Raw genomic sequence first — 18,764 nt, 5'->3', positions numbered from 1 at the left:
GGTGCACGACTTCTGCCCATCCTGACCTCCTAGATTTAAAGGGAGGCCAGGCTTTGCATGCAGCAGACCTGCCATTGGGATTGGGAGGTAAGGGCCGTTTCATGACCCAGTTCACCAAGAAAAGTTCTCAGGTTACCCAGCCAATCTTTGTCTGTCTGTGGCCGGTTTCCTTTTGCCCAGGTTGGCCTAATCTCCTGCCCCTCTCTTCCAATCCCTGGATTACAGGCATGAGCCACCATACCTTTGGGTTTAAGGTGTTTGTTTCCTTTATTTATTTTTGGTTTTCACTCTGATCCAAGCTGGTGTGGTATATCTTACTTAATATCCTAGGCTCTTCTTCAACTCCCAGCTGTCCTCCTACCTCAGGGTCAAGATTACAGGAGTGAGCCATACACCTGGCTGACCAGACACCTCTAGCCCAGTTTCCCCTTCCCTGTCTCCGGCTGCCTGAGAGCTCTCTGCTCATCCTCCCTTCACTCCCTCTCCACTGAGGTCACTTCCTGGGAACCAGCCATCTTGAGAGTAGGGGCCTCCCGTTTGCAATTCAGAAGCTTCCAGTTCAAGCTAAGAGTTTCCAAACCCAGCCGCCTCGTCCCTCCCCAGCCTGGTTGGCAGGGAGTGACCCGATACAACCTTTCTGATGTGCTGTGGAACCCTGTGTGGAATGTTGGAAATCCTGGGACCAAGGGAGGAGGAGCGTGTGTGGCCCCAGAGGCAGTGACATCCATATGTACAGTCTGGTCTTAATGCGACTGTCATCAACGGATTTCCTGTTTGAGTTTGGTGTGTGCCTGGAGATAATATGTCACTGGTGCGTTCTGGTGTTCCCTCGAGGGCCACAGGGAGTTTCTTGGAAAAAAATCTTTAAAAGTTTTCAAGAATAAATGGCTCTCAGGATGCAGCCAGGCTGATTTTGAACTCACGATACATCTGCCTAGGCGCCCAAGTGTTCCAGGATTGTGCCCACACACTAACTCTCTTTTCACCTTCAAGGCAGGTGAAGTCATTTCCCACCAAGCCTGCCAACCTAGGCCCGCATGGTAGGAGGAGGGCACCAACTCCCACAAGTTATCCACTGCCCTGCAGTGTGAGATACGGCACACGCTCCGGCCTGCTCTCTCACACACACAAATGTAGTAAATACAATAAAAAAAGGATTCTGCTTGCGTTCTGGCTCCACACATAGGTACTGATGCACTGCTTCTCACCACCAAGGCTAAGGACAGGGCTCATCCCATGACCATTCCCAGAGCAGGCTGACAGCTCCCTGCTCTCTGCTGCTGGAAGCCTGCAGACGCCATCCTGAGTTGCCAAGGCCTCTGGGGAAGGGAACAACAGCATTTCTCCCACAGTGGGAATGACTCACAGTCTTCCTGTGTCAATACTTGCAGAGAGCTACAGGAGAGACTATCACTCTTAGCTTAGAACCATCACGTTGGGACTGTAGTGATGGCTCAGAGGTTAAGAGCACTGACTGCTCTTCCAGAGGTCCTGAGTTCAATTCCCAGCAACCACATGGTGGCTCACAACCATCTGTAATGAGGTCTGGCGCCCTCTTCTGGGTGTTCAGGAATACATGCAGACAGAACACTGAGTAAATAAATCTTAAAGGGGAAAAAAATGAAACGTCAGGTCATCCAGTGTATTCCCCTGGAACTCGACCCCTGCCTCTTCGTCTGTAGGGTTCATATTTGGAGAGAGGGGTACTGGTTGCCTTTGGGGTATGTGGGGCTTCACCTACTTCAGCAGATAAAACTCCAGTGACCTCAAGTTCTGGCCCTCACTCCTGCCTGGGATGCTTCCTTATTGTTTATGAAGAGACATCCCAGTAAATTACCTTTGTCCTCTTTGGGGTTTTGTCTCTGTGTAAAGAGCACAAGCTGGTGGACTTCCACTAGCTTTAGCTTTATTTCTGGACGCTGGACCCTGTCCAGTTCATCCCATTTGCCTCGTTCACCATCCCAGTGCCCAGAGGTATGCATACATGCCAGCTGCTCTTCCCTGGGAGTTGCTATGGAGGAAACAAAGAGTGTAAGCTAGAGGGGAAAGCTGGTGACCACTGGGCATCAGGACCACAGACTGGAGCTGGGGGATGCTGCAGACACCAGAGTTGAGGGGTGAGCGCAAAACTGCCAAAGGGTGGGTGTAACCTGGGGCCTTCTGAGTCTTAACCCTTACCCGTGTGTGGGAAGAAAAATACTTCTTAAAGTTCTCATTTTTCCCAGGCCCCCATTTCTAAATATATCAAATGAGATAATGTCAGGAGCAAATCAAGTTATACTCAGCTCATTTGACAATGTTAAAATAACAAAGGGCTTTATTTCTTTAAAGACTTACTATGTTTATTTTATGTGTGTGGATGTTTTTGCCTGCATTGTGTAAATGCTGCACGTGTGTGCAGTGCCCTTGAAGGTCAGGAGATGGTGACGAACCCCCTGGAACTAGAGTTACAGGTGCTTATGAGCAATCATATGTGCGCTGGAAACAACCTATCTTCTACAAGAGCAACGAGTGCTCCTGACCACTGCGCCATCCCTCCAGCTGCCAGTACTGTACATTTTCTTGTGCAGTGTTAAAAATAAGTATTACATAGCTCTTCCTTTTCTGCTCACTCAGGAATGCATGCATACAGCTAAGAAGGAAGACTTCTCAGCCTGGGGTTGTAGCTCAGCAGCTGAGACTTGCCTCGCATGCCCCGAGGCCTCTGGCACTGCCCTCCCCGCCCTGCCCAGAAACCACCAGAAAGGCTTCTCTCCTTTGCCTGTTACCCTCAAAACTGTCAGCTGACTCTTTCTAGTGTATGAGGCAGAGCCTTATATATACTAAGGGACTCAAAGGGAAGGTCCTCCGAGGACAGAGCAGGCCAGGCCAGGCAGCACCCAGGACATGTAGATGCCCTGCATCTAAGACTCGAGTGCGGAGGGCCCGGAACTCAGGCTTACTGTGTATGAGCCCAAGGTCACAGCAGGCTTTGGACTGCCTGATGAGCACGGGGTGTGTTGGAAGTGTTGAGTGAGTTTCTGCTGAACACTGTATCCATTATCTCATGTGTCCTCTATCTGCCCTTTGTACTGAGTAGCCTTATCCCCATTTCTTAAGCCAGGAAAGTAATTCTCTGGGGTCAGTATCTAGCTCAAGCCTGCCTAACTGTAAAACTCCAGGAATACAGCAGGTTCTCCCTACTGTGCTCCCAGGGCTTGGCAGAGTTTGTTCCATGTAGCTGACAGTAAGGCTGAGACCACAAAGGAGGGGGCATCCATGCCTGCCAATGTGCTGTGTGGACCAGTCATGTGACTGGCAGGTCCTTTACCTTGAGAAAACCCGATCAGACCTCTGTGTATGGTCAGCCCCTCGTGTTGTCTTGTGCCTTGTGTTGTCCATGGGGTAGAAGCTTTGAAAGCGATGGCAGGGCTCTCAGCGTGCAGCTGTGCCCTCTCCCTGGCACAAAGCCACGGCCCACAAGTACCGAGAGAGGGCGTCACTCACATCATCTTGTTTTCTCTACAGGTAAGGTGACTGATCTGGCTGCCAGAGTGAGGGTGCCAGCCTGGGTGAGGGACAGAGACCGGTGAGTAGCCTAAGGCCTGTGCCTGCCGGTGAGAGGGACTGGAGAAAGGGCTGGGGACAAGAAAGGCGGCACTGTGCCTCAGTGCGGAGGAGAGCGAGTTTGGACCCTGAGATCCTTCCTCTTCTGTGATCCACAACTTCTAATTCCCTTTTATGGGGCCTTTAATTGGCTAAGGAGGAAGCGATGGAGCCCCTTCCCACTAAGGTTCCCCACGGTGTTGGTGCCACTGGCTCCAAAACAGCTGGCAGGAATGTCTTAATGGGAGAGGAATTTTGACTTTCGGCAAAGAGGAGAGTGCAAAGAGGCTTCATCTGGTGGCAAAAGTGGGAGCTAAAAATCGTTCACAATCTACCGACCAGGAGGTGGGGAGGGTGAGCGCAGGGACTGAGCTGTGTCCTCCAAAGGTCCTAAAGACTCAGAGCACTGCCACCAGACAGGGACTGCATGCTCAAGAGAGCCGGGGGGGGGGGGGGGGGGAAAAGGGGGTAAGGGGGGGGGGGGGGGGGGGGGGGGGGGGGGGGGGGGGGGGGGGGGGGGGGGGGGGGGGGGGGGGGGGGGGGGGGGGGGGGGGAGGGCATTTCATAGTCCAGCCGAGAGATGAAGACTTGGCATTTAAAGCTATCAGCAATGGCGAGAGCCTCGTGGACAGGAGGAGCACATGACACACTGCCGGTCAGCCTTGCTGTGCTTGTGTAGCCCAGGGTGGACTAGTCTCTTGTCTTCAGCCTGTCTGCTGCATGCCAGATTTCATGAGGGCAGTGTGAGCTTGGGCAGGGAAGGAAGTGCTGTCCCCTTGCTCAGAAGCCAACAGCCTTGGTCAGGGGACCATTACAGAACTGCCGGAGCAGCACCAAGCACAGATTGGCCGCTAGAGCCCAGGCAGCAGTGGGAAGATTGCTGTTGGGCAGCAGCAGGAGGCGCCTGCAGAGAGGTCCCATTGCAAAGCAGCTGGCACACTGGGACCAGTGGCCACGCTTTAAGCTCGCTCAGTACCTGGGCCATTAGTGTTGGGGGACACAGGATTCTTTCTACTGTGTCGAGGAGGTGACAGCATAGCTGCTGTGTGGGTGCTGGGACCTGAACCCCGGTCCTCTGAAAGAGCACTCAGCACTCCTGATAGCTGAGCCATGTCTCCGCCGGCCTTTACCTTTCAAATCACCTTGGCAGAGTTAATCTTTATGTGTCAACAGCGGGTAAGATTAGTTGAAGTTGATGTTGGTTTGTAACCAGGGACACTGATTCACAGGGCAGCTGACTGAGTTGCCAGTTTGTGGTGAATCCTAGTGAAAAATTTGAGGTCCAGGCCCCTAGACAGGGTATGGGGACACTGGGATTTCTTTAGCCTCTGCCCCAAGAGCAAACGGGTCAGCAGCCTGACTTGAGCTGTCGCATTGTAACAGAGGTCAGAGAGTTTTGTCCTCCTCTTTATTTCTCTTCTTGCCTGTAAGTAGCCTGCCAGGGCTTCGCTCTCTTGTCCTCAGGGCCTGACACCCAAGGCGATGGAGCGGCCGGCCGTAGGCACTGGGGACCTGGAGCCAGCGGCCGGTGACGTCAGCGGCATGGAGCTGGGCACCTGCCACGAGCTTCTGCGCCGACTTCGGGAGCTGGAGGTGTGTGGTGGCAGGCCGGGTGGGGCAGTGGTGCTGGCCAGGACCCTGGGGAGTCAGGGCTGTCCACCCAGGGCTTGCCAAGCTGGAGGAGGCTGGGTGCTTCAGTGCAGTTCCCCTGAGCAGCTTAAGAAGACACTGCAAAGGGGTGAACTATCCTATACCCCAAGTGTCTTTCCCTGCCCCTTCACTTTTTTGGCCCTGCTGACTCCAGGGAAAACAGTGGTCTCGGAGACAACTGAATACAACAGTCAGGTGACCCAGGGCCCAGTTGACAGACAAGGCAAAGCATCCCTTTCCCCGTGGTAAGAATGAGCTCCAACACTTCCCTTCTCCTCCTCCCCTGTAGGCAGAGAACTCAGCGCTTGCCCAGGCCAATGAGAACCAGCGGGAGACTTATGAACGCTGTCTGGATGAGGTCTGTGGGTATGCCAAGGACAGTGCTGGGGATGGGCATGGGTAGACACGATGCCAGCTCAGCTTCCGGCTTTCTGTCTCCAGGTTGCCAACCACGTGGTCCAGGCACTACTGAACCAGAAGGTGAGTGATTCAAGAACCATCTCATACTCCCACCCGACCGCTCCGAGGTAGACTGAGGATGTAGTCAGGAGGGCTATCCTGGGACTCCAGGGCCTGCTCAGTTAAGTCTTCACTAGGGACTAGAAGAGGAGCTCCCTCCACCTGGCCCCGCTCTGCTGCCGCTGGCAGGACCATCTTTATCAGGAGACAAGGGGGGCATAGGTAAGGCCAGATCTGGTCTCTGAACTGTGGGAACTTTGATTTGGACTTGGCGCCTTCCCTTAGCCTGAGCCCACTGGCTTCTCTAGGTTGGGATGGCGTTGAGAGCGGTGCTGACGCTGTGGGGCCCAGTGGCCTGGAAACATTAGCTGCGGATAACTGTACTATGAAGCCCTTTGACTTCGGGGTCTTCCATGTCTTATGATCTTTCTTTGACACAATTTCTAGGCAGGAGGTAGCCAGCCCCAGAAATGGTGAAAAGGACAGAGACCCTGGCCTTTATGGTCCACTAGACTAGTAAACCTAGAGAACTGGTCCCCAGAGGCGGTAGCCAGGAATATAGCTGACTGGGCTGAGACCTGCTCATTTCACGGTTCCTCTCCTGCCTCCCCATCCTTGCTTCCTGTACCTCCTGGGTGGACAGGACCTGCGGGAAGAGTGTATCAAGCTGAAGAAGAGGGTGTTTGACTTGGAGCGACAGAACCAGATGCTGAGCGCACTATTACAGCAAAAGCTGCAGCTCACGGCCAACTCCCTCCCTCAGGTGGGCAAAATGCTTCTCCTTTCTCCCTGGAGCCAGCGTCTGCGGCCCTGTTGGCATCAGCATTCCGTTCTGCTCACCTCATAGGAGAAGGGCATGAGTTGTTCTCAGCACAGGGGCTTGCAGGGCCATGCAGGGAAGGCTTACCCAGACTAACAGACTCGTACCTTAGCTGAGGGAAAACTCACTGAGTCCCCTTACAAACTTAGCTGCTACCCATTCCTAGGTTCTCCCTAGCCAGCCAGCCAGCATCTTTGTTGTTGAACAGATTCTTACTCTGTAGCCCTGGCTGACCTTAACTTGAGGCAATTCTCCTGAGTACTGAGATTATAAGTATGGCCCTCACTCTCAGGGAACCCCCCCCTTTTTTTTTATTTTTGGTTTTGAGACCTCGTTTCTCTGTGTAGCCCTGGTTGTCCTGGAACTTGCTTTGTAGACCATGCTGGCCTCAAACTCACTGAGATCCGTCTGCCTCTGCCTTCTGAGTGCTAGGATTAAAGGCGTGCACCACCACCACCTGGCCAGTGTACCCCTTCTTATTGACAGAGAAAATTCAAACTTGCTCCAGCCCTGTGTGGAGAATTGGGTGGAGGCTAGACATGCAGTTATTTCTAGCTCCATAGAGGCCCTGTGGCCACTGACGCGGCTTCTTCCTGGCCAGGGCTAGGGCAGGGCTAAGCATAAACAACCCGTGGTTTCGTGTCGCCGAGAGGACAAGAAAGGCTAATCACCCTGGTAACCAGATGTGTGTGGCTGCACACACTGCCTCTGACTAGTACTTCAGAGGCAGTGGTTTCTCCTGGAAGGCTCTGTGCATGGGTCCTGGGTTCAGTTGTCACTGGTACCACCTGTCAGGGACCCCATAGATGGGGTGAGAAGATAAAGAACAATCTGGAAGTCGAGGAGAGCAGAAGTCACTTCTGAGGAGCAACTAGCCCTTCCCCATCTTGACAAGAAAAGGACTATAGCAGGGAGGAGCTGAGCCGTGTCTGTCTGTCTGAACCTGTGTATCTCGCCAAATAATGCAGCCTAGAGCCTGACCCCTGAGCTGGGCCCCCACCAGCAGGGGAGAGTCTGTAGTTGTTCCTGCCCTACCGTGTCACTGCCTGGCAGAACCCCCCAGAACCCCGAGGCCTACCGTCACCAAGCTCTCTCCATTTCAGTGACTGATAACAAAACAGGGAGCAACCTTAAGTCAGGTTTTTAGATCTCTCTATTCCAAGTTACCATGATGCAATGGAAAATTACAAACCTTGGCCTCAGATAAACTGGGGTTGGATTTCTAACTGAACTGCTTCTTAGCTAAGTGTGACCTCGGGCAAAGTATCACACTGGATAAACTATAGGTTTCCCCCTTACAAATGGGCATAAAAATGCTTACATTACACATCGTTGCTCGGATTAAATGAGATAATATGTAGTGGTTGGCTCACAGTTTGTACTACTGTGATTCCCAGGGTGTGCTTCTCCAGGTGAACCTCTGTCAGCAGACACTAAGCTTTTCTCGTGAGCCACGCCTTTGCCACAGCCTGAGGAACTGAACTGCATCTCAAGGCCCTGTGGGGTCACATCCTATGCAGGGTGGGTGTGGCCCTGGAAGGCTGAGACTCCTAAGAGCAGTCTGGACAGCCGTGCTACAGTCAAGTGTGGCAGTACTGCTTATCCCAGTGTGGGGACAGCTAGCCCCGGAGAAGGCCTCGAGGCCTGGGGAGGTGGCTTATCCGGTGGCTTATTGCTCTCGTGCAAATGTTAGGGCTTGTGTTTAATCCGCAGGCCCCATGTAAAACGCTGGGCATGGCTGTGCAGTTTTCATTCGAGCTCTGGGGAACCGGAGACAGGAAGAGCCTTGGACTCACTAGCCTGCTCACTGAGCCCCAGGTCCCAGTGATGAACCCTGTCTCAAAAACAAGGCAGGTGACTCCTGAGGAAAAGCACCGACATGCACACATGTGCAAGCACCACACACAGACACACACGCGCACACACACACACAGAGACTTAAGGTTACTGTAAGGAAATGCTATTGGGCCTGCGTGTAGGTGGAAAGGAGAAAGACAGAGAAGGAATCCCCATTTCTGAACACTAGACAGGGGCACTGGCTGCTTGCCTAGAGCAAAGGCTGTGTGAAAGGACGCAGGTGACTAAAGCTGGAGCAGCTGTCTTGAGAGTCGCCTGCTGGAGGAGGGGAGAAGATCTATGGTGGGCAAGGGCCAGGAAAGGAGGCTCTGTAGCACGAGGGCACTTTAGGAAACGAATGTGTTAGCTTCCTTGTACCAGACTAAAGGGCCACTGAATGGGGTCTAGGGGATTCACTGGATTGCCAGGCACTGTCCAGGCCAGAGTGGGAAGTTCTGGGCTGCAAATGGCCAGAGGCAAGGCGGATGCTGAAGGCTGTGAGAGACAGAGTGAGCAAAGGGTTAAAGCTGACTCATTCCCATTCCGCACACGGAACCACTGGGGAACACAGAATGATGGCTTTTTTTCGTGTGTGTGTGTTCCTGTGTATGTGTGAGCGTGCACACCAGAGGTCAACCTTGGTTGTGACCCATTCTTCGCACGCTGTCCACCTTGTCCTGGAGAAACACAGAAAAGGAAGAGGATGTTACACTGACCTTTTGCTACTGCAAGCCGGAATGAATAAGGGCATGCTGCTGTGCCTGGCTTAATGTGTGTGTGTGGGGGTGGGTCCTGGGGATCAAAAACTTTAGGCTTCATGCTTTTATAGCAAGCACTTGACTTACTGATCTGTCTCTCCTGCTCAGCCTGTCTTCTCTAGTTTGGTCCTGTGTGTGTGTGTGTGTGTGTGTGTGTGTGTGTGTGTGTGTGTGTAGTATGCATGCATGTGTAAGGATGGGCACATGTATGTGTGTGTACTTGCAGGTAGAGGCCAAAGGTTGGTGTGTCTTCCTCAGTTGCTCTCCCTACCTTCTACTGAGGCACAGGATCTCACTTGACCCCAGAGCCGGATGGTTTGGCTAGTGTAGGTAGCCAGCTTGCTTCAGGGAGCCCCTGTCTTTGTCTCCCGTGGCTGGAATTCCAGGCTCTCATGACCCATCTGGCATGTATACGGATGCTGGGCATCCGAGTCCTGGTCCTCACATTTGCATAGCGCTCTACCCACTGAGCCATCTTATCCATCCTGCCTTCATTTTCTAAGCCCTTCCACCTCTGCATTCTCAGATCCTAGGTGGTCAGAACAGGAAGGGGCCTTCATGGTCGCTTCCTTTGTAAGCGGGGAAGCAAGATGGTGCTGTAGCTGAGATAGGCACACTGGGTTAGACCCGCTCCTGCCCTGGCCCTAGGACGTCTCTCCCAACCCAAATCCGCTGTGCTAGTCGACTTCCATGCTACCTGGCCCTGTTCTGTCTTCAGGTCTCCTGCTTTCAGGCTTCCCTGACTGGGGACATCTCTGGAGGCGGGCATGGTAGGAGGGATGCCTGGCTCTGAGGGCTTGATGACAGCTATGCAACTCTGCCTCTGTCTGCAGATCCCACTCACCCCACTCCAGACACCATCAGAAACACCAGCCTCCCCGTCCCTGAATGCTGCTGAGGGACCAGCAACCTCCCTGCCTTTAGGACACTGTGCTGGGCAAAGAGAGGTAGGAGGAACTGGTGTTGACGCTTGTGTCTGAGTGACTAGATGCTCCGCTGCCGGCTCTTAGCGAGTCTGAGGGGAGGGGCTGTTTCCTATGTGCAAACTCCTGTCCAGGCTGGAAGTGAGAGCCCTCAGCTGTCAGCCTTAGACCAAGAAAAACAGGCCTGCCCTCCCCGAGCCATGGCCTGCAAGCCAATGTCTGCAGTCGTGCAGCTGGGTCAGCGCTCACACTTGCTGACCCTTCCATGCCAGGTGCCAACTGTGCAGGACACCTCGGGGCTCTTTTATGGGGTGACGTGTAATTACTATCTCATTTCACAGCAGACACCCTGAAACTTAAGGCTCAGATGGCTTGCTGAAGGTCATGTAAATAAAGGGACCTGGACTTGATCCCCTCTGACTCTAGAGTGCATATAGTTCAGCACTGTACCAGAACAAGAAGGGACTGGGTCACAGAGAAGAGTCATGGAGTCATCCACAGGTCCCTTCTGATGGCACTCCTGCCTGCTGGTCGGCTGGCTGTGGAAGGCCCGGGCTTGCCTGCAGCGAGTGACTTAGGTCTTGGCTATGATACACCCTCCTCTTGAATGTCTGTTCTTTCTGGAGCCAGTAAAACAGGCAGGCTTCCCTCCATCCCAGAACAAACACAGAGGTCAGAACAGGAGCTGGTTGGGCCTGGCAATGTAAAGAGCAGTGGGGATGGAAAGTTGGGCATGGGGTAACCAGTCTACTCAGAGTGTGAGGCACAGCAGCTGGGCTAGGCAGGGCTCAGCTGTCTTCGAGGAAGCTGAGCTGTGTGTAGGACAGACAGCCAGGTGAGGTTGTCCCTAGGATACGCTCTTACGTTTATCTTAAGGCCTGGGCCTTGCATGCCAGCTACACAGAGCCTCTTCCCATGCCATCTCTCCCCAGGTGTGTTGGGAACAGCAGTTGCGGCCAGGAGGCCCGGCAACTCCAGCTACTCCACCCCCAGCACTGGATGCCCTGTCCCCATTTCTTCGGAAGAAAGCCCAGATTCTAGAGGTGCTGCGTGCCCTGGAGGAGACTGACCCTTTGCTCGCGTGCTCACCGGCCACCCCCTGGCGGCCCCCAGGCCTGGGCCCTAGCTCCCCAGAGCCCATCAATGGCGAGCTCTGTGGCCCACCCCAGCCTGAGCCCTCACCCTGGGCACCCTATCTGCTGCTCGGCCCTGGGAGCCTAGGAGCTCTGCTGCACTGGGAGCGTCTCCTGGGGGGCTCTGAGGAAGATGGAGGTACCCGGCAACCCTGGGCACCTAGCAGGGCTCCCCCACAAGCTCAGGGCCCCAGCTCTGGCCCACACTGTGCCCCAGGTAGTAGCTCCTCCTCCTCTTCCGATGAAGCAGGCGACCCCAATGAGGCACCCAGCCCCGACAGCCTGCTAGGTGCCCTGGCCCACAAGCAGGTGAACCTGGGCCAACTCCTCGAAGACACGGAGACTTATCTCCAGGCTTTCCTGGCTGGGGCTGCAGGCCCTCTCAATGGTGACCACCCGGGAGCTGGGAAGCCATCCTCACCAGATCCAGGACCCCCACAGCTGTCCAAGTCCAAAGGCCTCCCGAAGTCAGCTTGGGGTGGGGGTACCCCAGAGGTCAACAGGCTGGGATTTGGTGCTACCTCAGAGGGCCAGGGACCCCTTCCCTTCCTCAGCATGTTCACGGGTGCAGGGGATGCCCCATTGGGCTCACGGCCTGGCCACTCCCACTCCTCATCTCAGGTGAAAAGCAAGCTCCAAATTGGGCCCCCTTCTCCCGGGGAAGCCCAGGGACCCCTTCTGCCCTCGCCAGCCAGAGGTCTCAAGTTCCTCAAACTGCCTCCAGCCTCAGAGAAGGTCCCCAGCCCAGGAGGCCCCCAACTCAGCCCCCAGCTCCCCCGGAATTCTCGAATCCCCTGTCGCAACAGTGGCTCAGATGGTAGCCCCTCTCCACTACTGGCCCGCAGGGGTCTGGGTGGAGGAGAGTTGTCCCCAGATGGGGCACAGGGCCTGCCCAACAGCCCTTCGCCCTGCTCAGCAGTCCCAGAGTCTGTGCAGTTCAGACCCTCGCAGTCAGCTGTGCCCACTACACTGTCTCCAGGACCAGTAGCATCTCCCTGCTTTGAAAACATCCTGGACCTCTCCCGGAACGCCTTTAGAAGCTCTTCCCCAGAGCCACCTCCATCCCCGCTGCAGGTGCCCGCCTACTCACAACTGACTCTGGAGGTACCTCAGACCCCTGAGGTCCTCAGGAGCCCTGGGGCTCCCAGCCCTGGCCTCTCAGAACCCTGCCCCTCCCATATGAGCCCCCAGGAGAAGGGTCTGGACAAAGCAGGTTCTGAGTCTCCCCACCCCAGCCGCAGGACTTCAGGCGGCTCATCCAAGAAGCCTGGCCAGGGATCAGGGCGGCGACCTGGCGATCCTAGCCACACACCTCTGCGGGACAGATTGGCAGCCCTTAGCAAACTGAAGACAGGCCCTGAGGGGCTTCTGGGTCTAGAGAAGAACGGAGTGCCAGTCCGGCCTGGCACGGAGAAGGCCAGACTAGGGCGGTCAGGTGAGAATACTGGAGACGTGCCTCCCTCCGCGAGGCCTCTTGAACAGCCAGAAGCTAAGGGCGTCCTGAGGGGAGCGGTCGCCTTGGGCACAAGCAGCCTGAAGCAGCAGGAACTGGGACTGACAGATCCTGGGGCCCGGGTCTACTCCTCCCACTCCATGGGTGCTCGAGTGGACCTGGAGCCCATCTCACCAAGGAGCTGCCTCACCAAAGTGGAGCTAGCTAAGAGTCGTCTGGCAGGGGCTCTGTGTCCCCAGGTGCCACGCACCCCTGCAAAAGTGCCAGCCCCTAGCCTGAACAAGCCCAAAAGCCCTCACAGCAGCCCGACAAAGCTACCCTCCAAGTCACCCACCAAGGTGACGCCCCGACCTGTGGCACCCTTAGCCACCAAGGAGCCCTCCAAGCCTGACAAAGGGAAGGGCCCTCCTTGGGCGGACTGCAGCACCGTTGGCCAGCCTACGTCCCCAGTACCTGGCCCCACAGATCCAAGCCAGGGTCCAGAAGGGCCAGCCCCACACTCGGCCATCGAGGAGAAGGTGATGAAGGGCATCGAGGAGAACGTCTTGCGACTTCAAGGTCAGGAACGGACACCAGGCTCCGAAGCCAAGCACCGCAACACCAGCAGCATTGCCAGCTGGTTTGGCCTTAAGAAGAGCAAACTGCCGGCTCTGAACCGCCGCACGGAGGCTACCAAGAGCAAGGAAGGGGCTGGTGGGGGCTCCCCACTCCGGAAAGAAGTCAAGACAGATGCCCGGAAGCTGGAGGCTGAGAGTCTCAACATCTCCAAACTGATGGCCAAGGCAGAGGACCTACGCCGGGCACTTGAGGAAGAGAAGGCCTACCTGAGCAGCAGAGCCCGCCCGCGGCCTGCAGGCCCAGCCACCGTGCCCGGCACAGGTCTGGGGCAAGTGCAAGGCCAGCTTGCCGGCATGTATCAGGGTGCAGACACCTTCATGCAGCAGCTCCTGAACAGGTGAGGGCCTGGGCCAGGTGGGAGTGCTCAGAGTGCTGGGGCTTCCCTGAGGTCAAGGGAATGCAGCTCTGTGCTGGTGCCCTGACCAAGAAGGAGGGTTAGGTTAGGATTCAGAAGTGTGGGGTTTACAGCCCTACCCTCCTCCATGCTGGCTAGTGTCAGACTCAGAAAGACTAGCTCTCTTTTGACCCACCTCTCCCCACTCCTGCCCGCCCCCAGGTGCCGGCACACACTAATTGAAGGCTGCTCCCAACCAGGCTGCTGGAGTCTGCCCCGAGAGTGCAAGAAAGACCCCTTTGACTCTTGCCACCAAGGGAGTAGTGGTTTAGGGAAGGGGACCCACTTACAATGTTTACTCTTTCTAGACCAGTTGTGTAAAAGGAATGAAGGACTCAGGCCCTGCGAAGGGCTTTCATTTTGGGCTAACATGTTCTCAGAAACCCCAGGGCAGCAGGCTGGGACTGTCGTATCCAGTCCCTTATGTGAACTGGCCTGCCACTGCGCTAGGGCATGATGATCCTGGGAGGACTTGAAGCTGGGCCCCCCACGGTTTTTTCCTGCTCCTCCTTATTTCCTTGCTTCCCCTCCCCCACCCTGCCCATCTTAAGCTTCAGGAGAAGGGGTCATCCATATGGCTGTCTCCCCAGGATGGGCGGCAGAAAGTACCTCTCTAGGACTAGCTCTGTTGGAGGGTTCGTGGCTGGTATAGTACATATTTTGTGTCACTAATTAAATGCGTATCTAAGACAAACTACTTTTATAAAAGTTTCATTTTGGACCATGGTTCTAGAGATCCATGGGTCATATCTGGTGATTGCCTTCTGCTTCCAGAGAATCCCAAAGTGTGCACACGTGGCCCTGTTGGTGTCTGACAGTCTCGGGACTTCACCCTAATGACCATACCTGATACTGCTACTTCCCGAAAGGTCCTGCCTCTGGAAGCATCTTGATCTTTTGTCTGTTTGAAACAGAGTCTCAATATGTGGACTGTCCTGAAACTCCATGTGTAGCCCAGACTGGCCTCAAATTCAGAGCTCCACCTGCCTCTGCCTGGTGCTGGAATTAAGGTGTGCAGCACCGTGCCTGACAACAAGATAGGGTTTCTCTGTGTAGCCCAGCTATCCTGGAACTCACTCTGTAGATCAGACTAGCCTTGAGCTTACAGAGATGCATCTGCCTATTAAACGTGTGTGCCAGCACTTCCACCTGGCCAGCATTTCCATCTTAATACCTCCTTAGGAACGGTGCCTTTCAACGCCTCAAGCCTTGGGAAACACCGATTTCCCTCACGTCCGTCCGTTGTGCTGTTCCTAGGGTGGATGGCAAGGAGCTGCCCCCGAAGAGCTGGCGGGAGCCCAAGCCTGAGTATGGGGATTTCCAGCCAGCGTCCACTGACCCCAAGAGTTCCTGGCCTGCCTGTGGACCCCGGAATGGCCTGGTAGGGCCACTTGAGGGCTGCGGAAAACCTTCTGGAAGGGTAAGTTCTTAAGTAGGGGCCGCATCAAGGGCCTGGCTTCCTGGGCACCTGGAAGTCTGCATAGGGCTGACCACCCAGCCTCCTGTACCCCTAGAGGCACTGTGGGAGACTTGGGAGTCACTGGAATGGACACCCATATCTTCTGTACCCACACAGCCCAGCAATGAGCCAGGTAGGCGGGAAGAGATGCCCTCGGAGGACAGCCTGGCGGAGCCAGTTTCCACTGCACACTTCACAGGTCAGCAGGGTCCCTTCCCTCCTCACTGCCCGCCACTGCAGCGGAGCCAGCAGAGCCAGCAGTGCCATAGCTGCTGGAGATGTAGATCTCAGTGGCTGCACAGGAATAATTCTCCCTGCCCTAGGGGCACCTGTGTCAAGCTGAGAGTGTGGCAGAGGTGGGGGTGAGTTCTGTGAGACCATCCTTTGGGGCCGAGAAGACTGGGTGGGGTGGCCTGGAGTTGGGAGAGAGCGAAGGGCTGAGCCCGAGCCTCATGCTCGTGTACTCTCTCCACAGCCTGTGGCTCCTTGACTCGAACCTTGGACAGTGGCATTGGGACCTTCCCCCCGCCAGATCATGGCAGCAGTGGAACCCCCAGCAAGAATCTCCCCAAGACCAAGTCATTGCGGCTAGAGCCTCCGCCAGGGGCACCCCCAGCTCGGCCTCCAGCCCTCACCAAAGTCCCTCGTCGTGCCCACACACTGGAGCGGGAGGTGCCAGGCATTGAAGAGCTGCTGGTGAGTGGGCGGCACCCCAGCATGCCAGCCTTTCCTGGACTGCTCACTGCTCCTTCAGGACACCGAAGCCATCAGACCTGTCCTGATGGTGAGTGTCCTAGCAGGCAGTCAAGTGTCCTAGACATCGTCAAGAGGATGCTTAGCGCTGGGCAGATGCAGCCACTTTCCCCTTCTCTTGGGCAGATCCCTGTGAAGATCCAGGCCCTCCCCCACCTGTCCAGCTGGCCAAGAACTGGACCTTCCCCAACACCAGAGCGGCTGGCAGCTCCAGCGACCCCTTCCTGTGCCCACCCCGACAACTGGAGGGCCTGCCTAGGACCACCATGGTAAGCTTCCAGAAGGAAGAAGAAAGGGGTCTGGGGTCAGGAGGGAGTGACACGGGGAGACTGACATGCCTGGTAAGGAACTTACAGCCTGCCCATCCAGGAGTGAGGGCCCATTTTGGGAGAGGGCTTCCTTGCTCCCCAGAACCTTGGAAGGACTGTGTATAGTGAGAACGCCAGTCTGCCTCTGTGGCCCTCTCAGCAGGTCCTTCTTCTTTAGGCCCTGCCCGTGGACCGGAAGCAGAGCCTGGAGCCTAGCCGCACAGCTACGCCTCAGGGCCCAGCATTTGGGGGCAGTCGTACCCCCAGCACGTCGGACATGGGCGAGGAAGGCAGAGTGGCCAGTGGGGGAGCTCCCGGGCTGGAGACCTCCGAGTCCCTAAGTGACTCACTCTATGACTCGCTGTCGTCCTGTGGGAGTCAGGGCTGAAGGACGGCACCCACTCCAGTTCCTCTGGAGCTGGGGACCCCAGACTGGGCCTGCTTTCATGCTCCCTGCCTCGGAGCCAGTGAGGCTCCATGTGAAGGGACCAAGGAGAAGTGACCAAGAAGTGACTGGGGTCCCTGGCATACCCCACTGCTGCTGTGGATGAGACAACCAAGCTCAGCTCAGGGAGAGACCTCACCCCTGGTCCCTTAACTCGCCAGAGTCGGGCTCTTCTCTGAGGGACTGGGGGCCCCGACTGCTTGTCCCAGCTCCCACCTTGGACGGAGCCATCTTGTGGTGCTGGGCTTCCTGCCCGCCATTTCTGCCCAACCTGGCTGCAACCCTGCCCCAGAAGTCCCCATGGGGCCAATTTTGGAAGCCCCGGGCTTGTGGAGCTTGGGGTGAGGGGGACAAATTGCCTTCTCTCTCTGCCCTGGTCCTCCCTGCTGTCTGAATGGTGCTGCGTCCCCTCCCCACGTCTTTGGGGTCTGTTGGTCTGTCTTCATCTTTGTTTTTATATACACACACATATAAAAGCGCCTGGCCCAGCCCCACTGCGGTTAATTTATCTGATGTTTAAAGCGGCTGCTCTGCTTCCAGCCTCTGCTTCTGCGGTACCCTAATAAAATGTGGCGGCCTCTCCCCACCGTGACTGTTGTGACAGCGTCTCCCTTTATCTAGCCTTGCTAGCTTCTCTGTACATGACCCCGAGGTGGACAGGGGGGCAGGTCGAGGGGACCCCAGATGCTCTTACGAGGCTCTGTGCCTGCATTCCACCCAGAGAATGTGGTTAGTCCTCTAGGAGGTGACTTAGGGGTTTGTGAAGGAGGCCCTGCTTGGATCTGAGGTTTGAGGCTGCCCCCAAGGCCAGGGGAGGCACAAGGCTGGGCAGCCTTGGAGAGAGATGGGGAAGAAGACTGATCGTGCACTCAAGCCCCTCCTTGTGCCAGCTGGGGGACAGGCCAGGTGACGAGCAGCCTCACTGGCTTTGCACAGAGGAACAGTTAGTGACTGCCCAGGCAGAGAGGGGACGAGCCTGGTGGGAATGCTAACCTTGCCGTCTTCCCGCCCTCGTGGCTTGCAAACCGTCCCCTACAGCTGCAGAGTGCTAGACCAGAAGTCAAGGATCGCCATCACCAAAGCTGCCGTTCTGAAAGCTGAATCACTACAAACTTCGGTCTTCCTCACCTGTCTATTAGATTGTGCTAAGCCAGGAACTCCCATCAGCTACGTCCCCCGAATGTTCTGCAGTCCATCCATGTCTGGCCTATCCCGTCATTGAAGACATTAACAAGAGCCAGAACAGGGCGATGCTAACAGTTTTGTTTAAGTTTGCCAGCCTTCATGTCCCTGCCTCTTCCTAAGTGGGCTGAAGGAAGTCTGCAGCCCCCTGACTTGTCTCTTGGCCTATTATTGCCTTAAGCTTGATGTATTACATCATTTCCTGTTAGAACTACCCTGGCCTTCACACGGCCATTCCTTTCTGGAAAGCTGTTTGGCATGGTGGGCTTGCGTCTCTTCTCTTTCCCTTCAAAGGATCCATCCATGTTCTCGCCAGGGTCCAGTCAGTTTGCTCCTGGGCTCTGTTCTTGCTCCCTGGGCCAGGGTGAGCTGACTGGAGAAATGTCCCAGGACCCATGACGATGCCCAGAGGCAGCCCTTCCCGCCATGGCTCTCCTCCCTGATCCTCTGCAGGCTTTTGCACTGAACAGCTGCAGCCCACGGCTCTACTATGCCCACCCCCGATGAGGGCTCAGTTCCAACTGAAACAGTTTGGGGATGGGTGTGTGGGTGTGGTTATTGATACTCCAGGGAACCCAGTTTCTGGGACTTCAAGGAAGGCCTTGGCTAAAAACCTCCTTGATCCTGGCTGTGGCAGAACACTTGGTATCTCAGTGTGCAACAGCTGCTCGTAAAGTGTGACCTCATTCCTAACTCAAGAACAATGGGCAAATGTTCACCTTCCCATAGTGCAAATCCTCGGCTGGCTCTGCCCAACACAGGAAGCTCTGATGCCAGACACCTGCCCTGCCTCCGACCAGCAGGCCTTAGCAAAGGCCTGAAGAAAGACACGCTCACTGCTGCGCTTCCTTTGCAGGTCGTCCCAAAAGTGTGGACTGAGCTTTTTCTCAGGGCTGCAGTGGTTTTATTTTCTTTTCCTATACCTAGCTTTTTCCCCCCACAAATAGTATGTTTTGTTTCCATTACCAAAAAAAAAAAAAAAAAAAAA

The 18,764-nt window shown here is 55.6% G+C and overlaps 1 protein-coding gene across 7 annotated transcripts in view; it reads left to right on the top strand.

Moving 5' to 3' along the window:
• Nckap5l (NCK associated protein 5 like) overlaps positions 1 to 17,191 on the top strand; it is a 36,385-nt gene extending 19,194 nt beyond the window's left edge. For 3 of the 7 annotated variants that reach the window (XM_050122481.1, XM_050122482.1, XM_050122484.1), the window contains 12 exons: positions 3,508 to 3,568; positions 5,050 to 5,178; positions 5,525 to 5,593; positions 5,677 to 5,715; positions 6,338 to 6,457; positions 9,942 to 10,055; positions 10,964 to 13,572; positions 14,812 to 15,049; positions 15,206 to 15,287; positions 15,564 to 15,872; positions 15,968 to 16,110; positions 16,328 to 17,191. In XM_050122481.1, the coding sequence (XP_049978438.1) occupies positions 5,068 to 5,178; positions 5,525 to 5,593; positions 5,677 to 5,715; positions 6,338 to 6,457; positions 9,942 to 10,055; positions 10,964 to 13,572; positions 14,812 to 15,049; positions 15,206 to 15,287; positions 15,564 to 15,872; positions 15,968 to 16,110; positions 16,328 to 16,537 (4,044 nt within the window). In that variant the 5' untranslated portion in view covers positions 3,508 to 3,568; positions 5,050 to 5,067 and the 3' untranslated portion in view covers positions 16,538 to 17,191. Of the gene's footprint in view, positions 1 to 3,507; positions 3,569 to 5,025; positions 5,179 to 5,524; positions 5,594 to 5,676; positions 5,716 to 6,337; positions 6,458 to 9,941; positions 10,056 to 10,963; positions 13,573 to 13,791; positions 15,050 to 15,205; positions 15,288 to 15,563; positions 15,873 to 15,967; positions 16,111 to 16,327 lie in introns of those variants that run through there. The other 4 variants (XM_050122486.1, XM_050122485.1, XM_050122487.1 and 1 more) reach the window with 4 other exon arrangements.
• Positions 17,192 to 18,764: the final 1,573 nt, after the last annotated feature.

This window comes from Alexandromys fortis, unplaced genomic scaffold, assembly GCF_014885135.2.
Source record: "Alexandromys fortis isolate MF-2015 unplaced genomic scaffold, M_Fortis_MF-2015_v1.1 scaffold_216, whole genome shotgun sequence".
NCBI lineage: Eukaryota > Metazoa > Chordata > Mammalia > Rodentia > Cricetidae > Alexandromys > Alexandromys fortis.
This window is presented reverse-complemented; position numbering and strand designations above follow the sequence as displayed.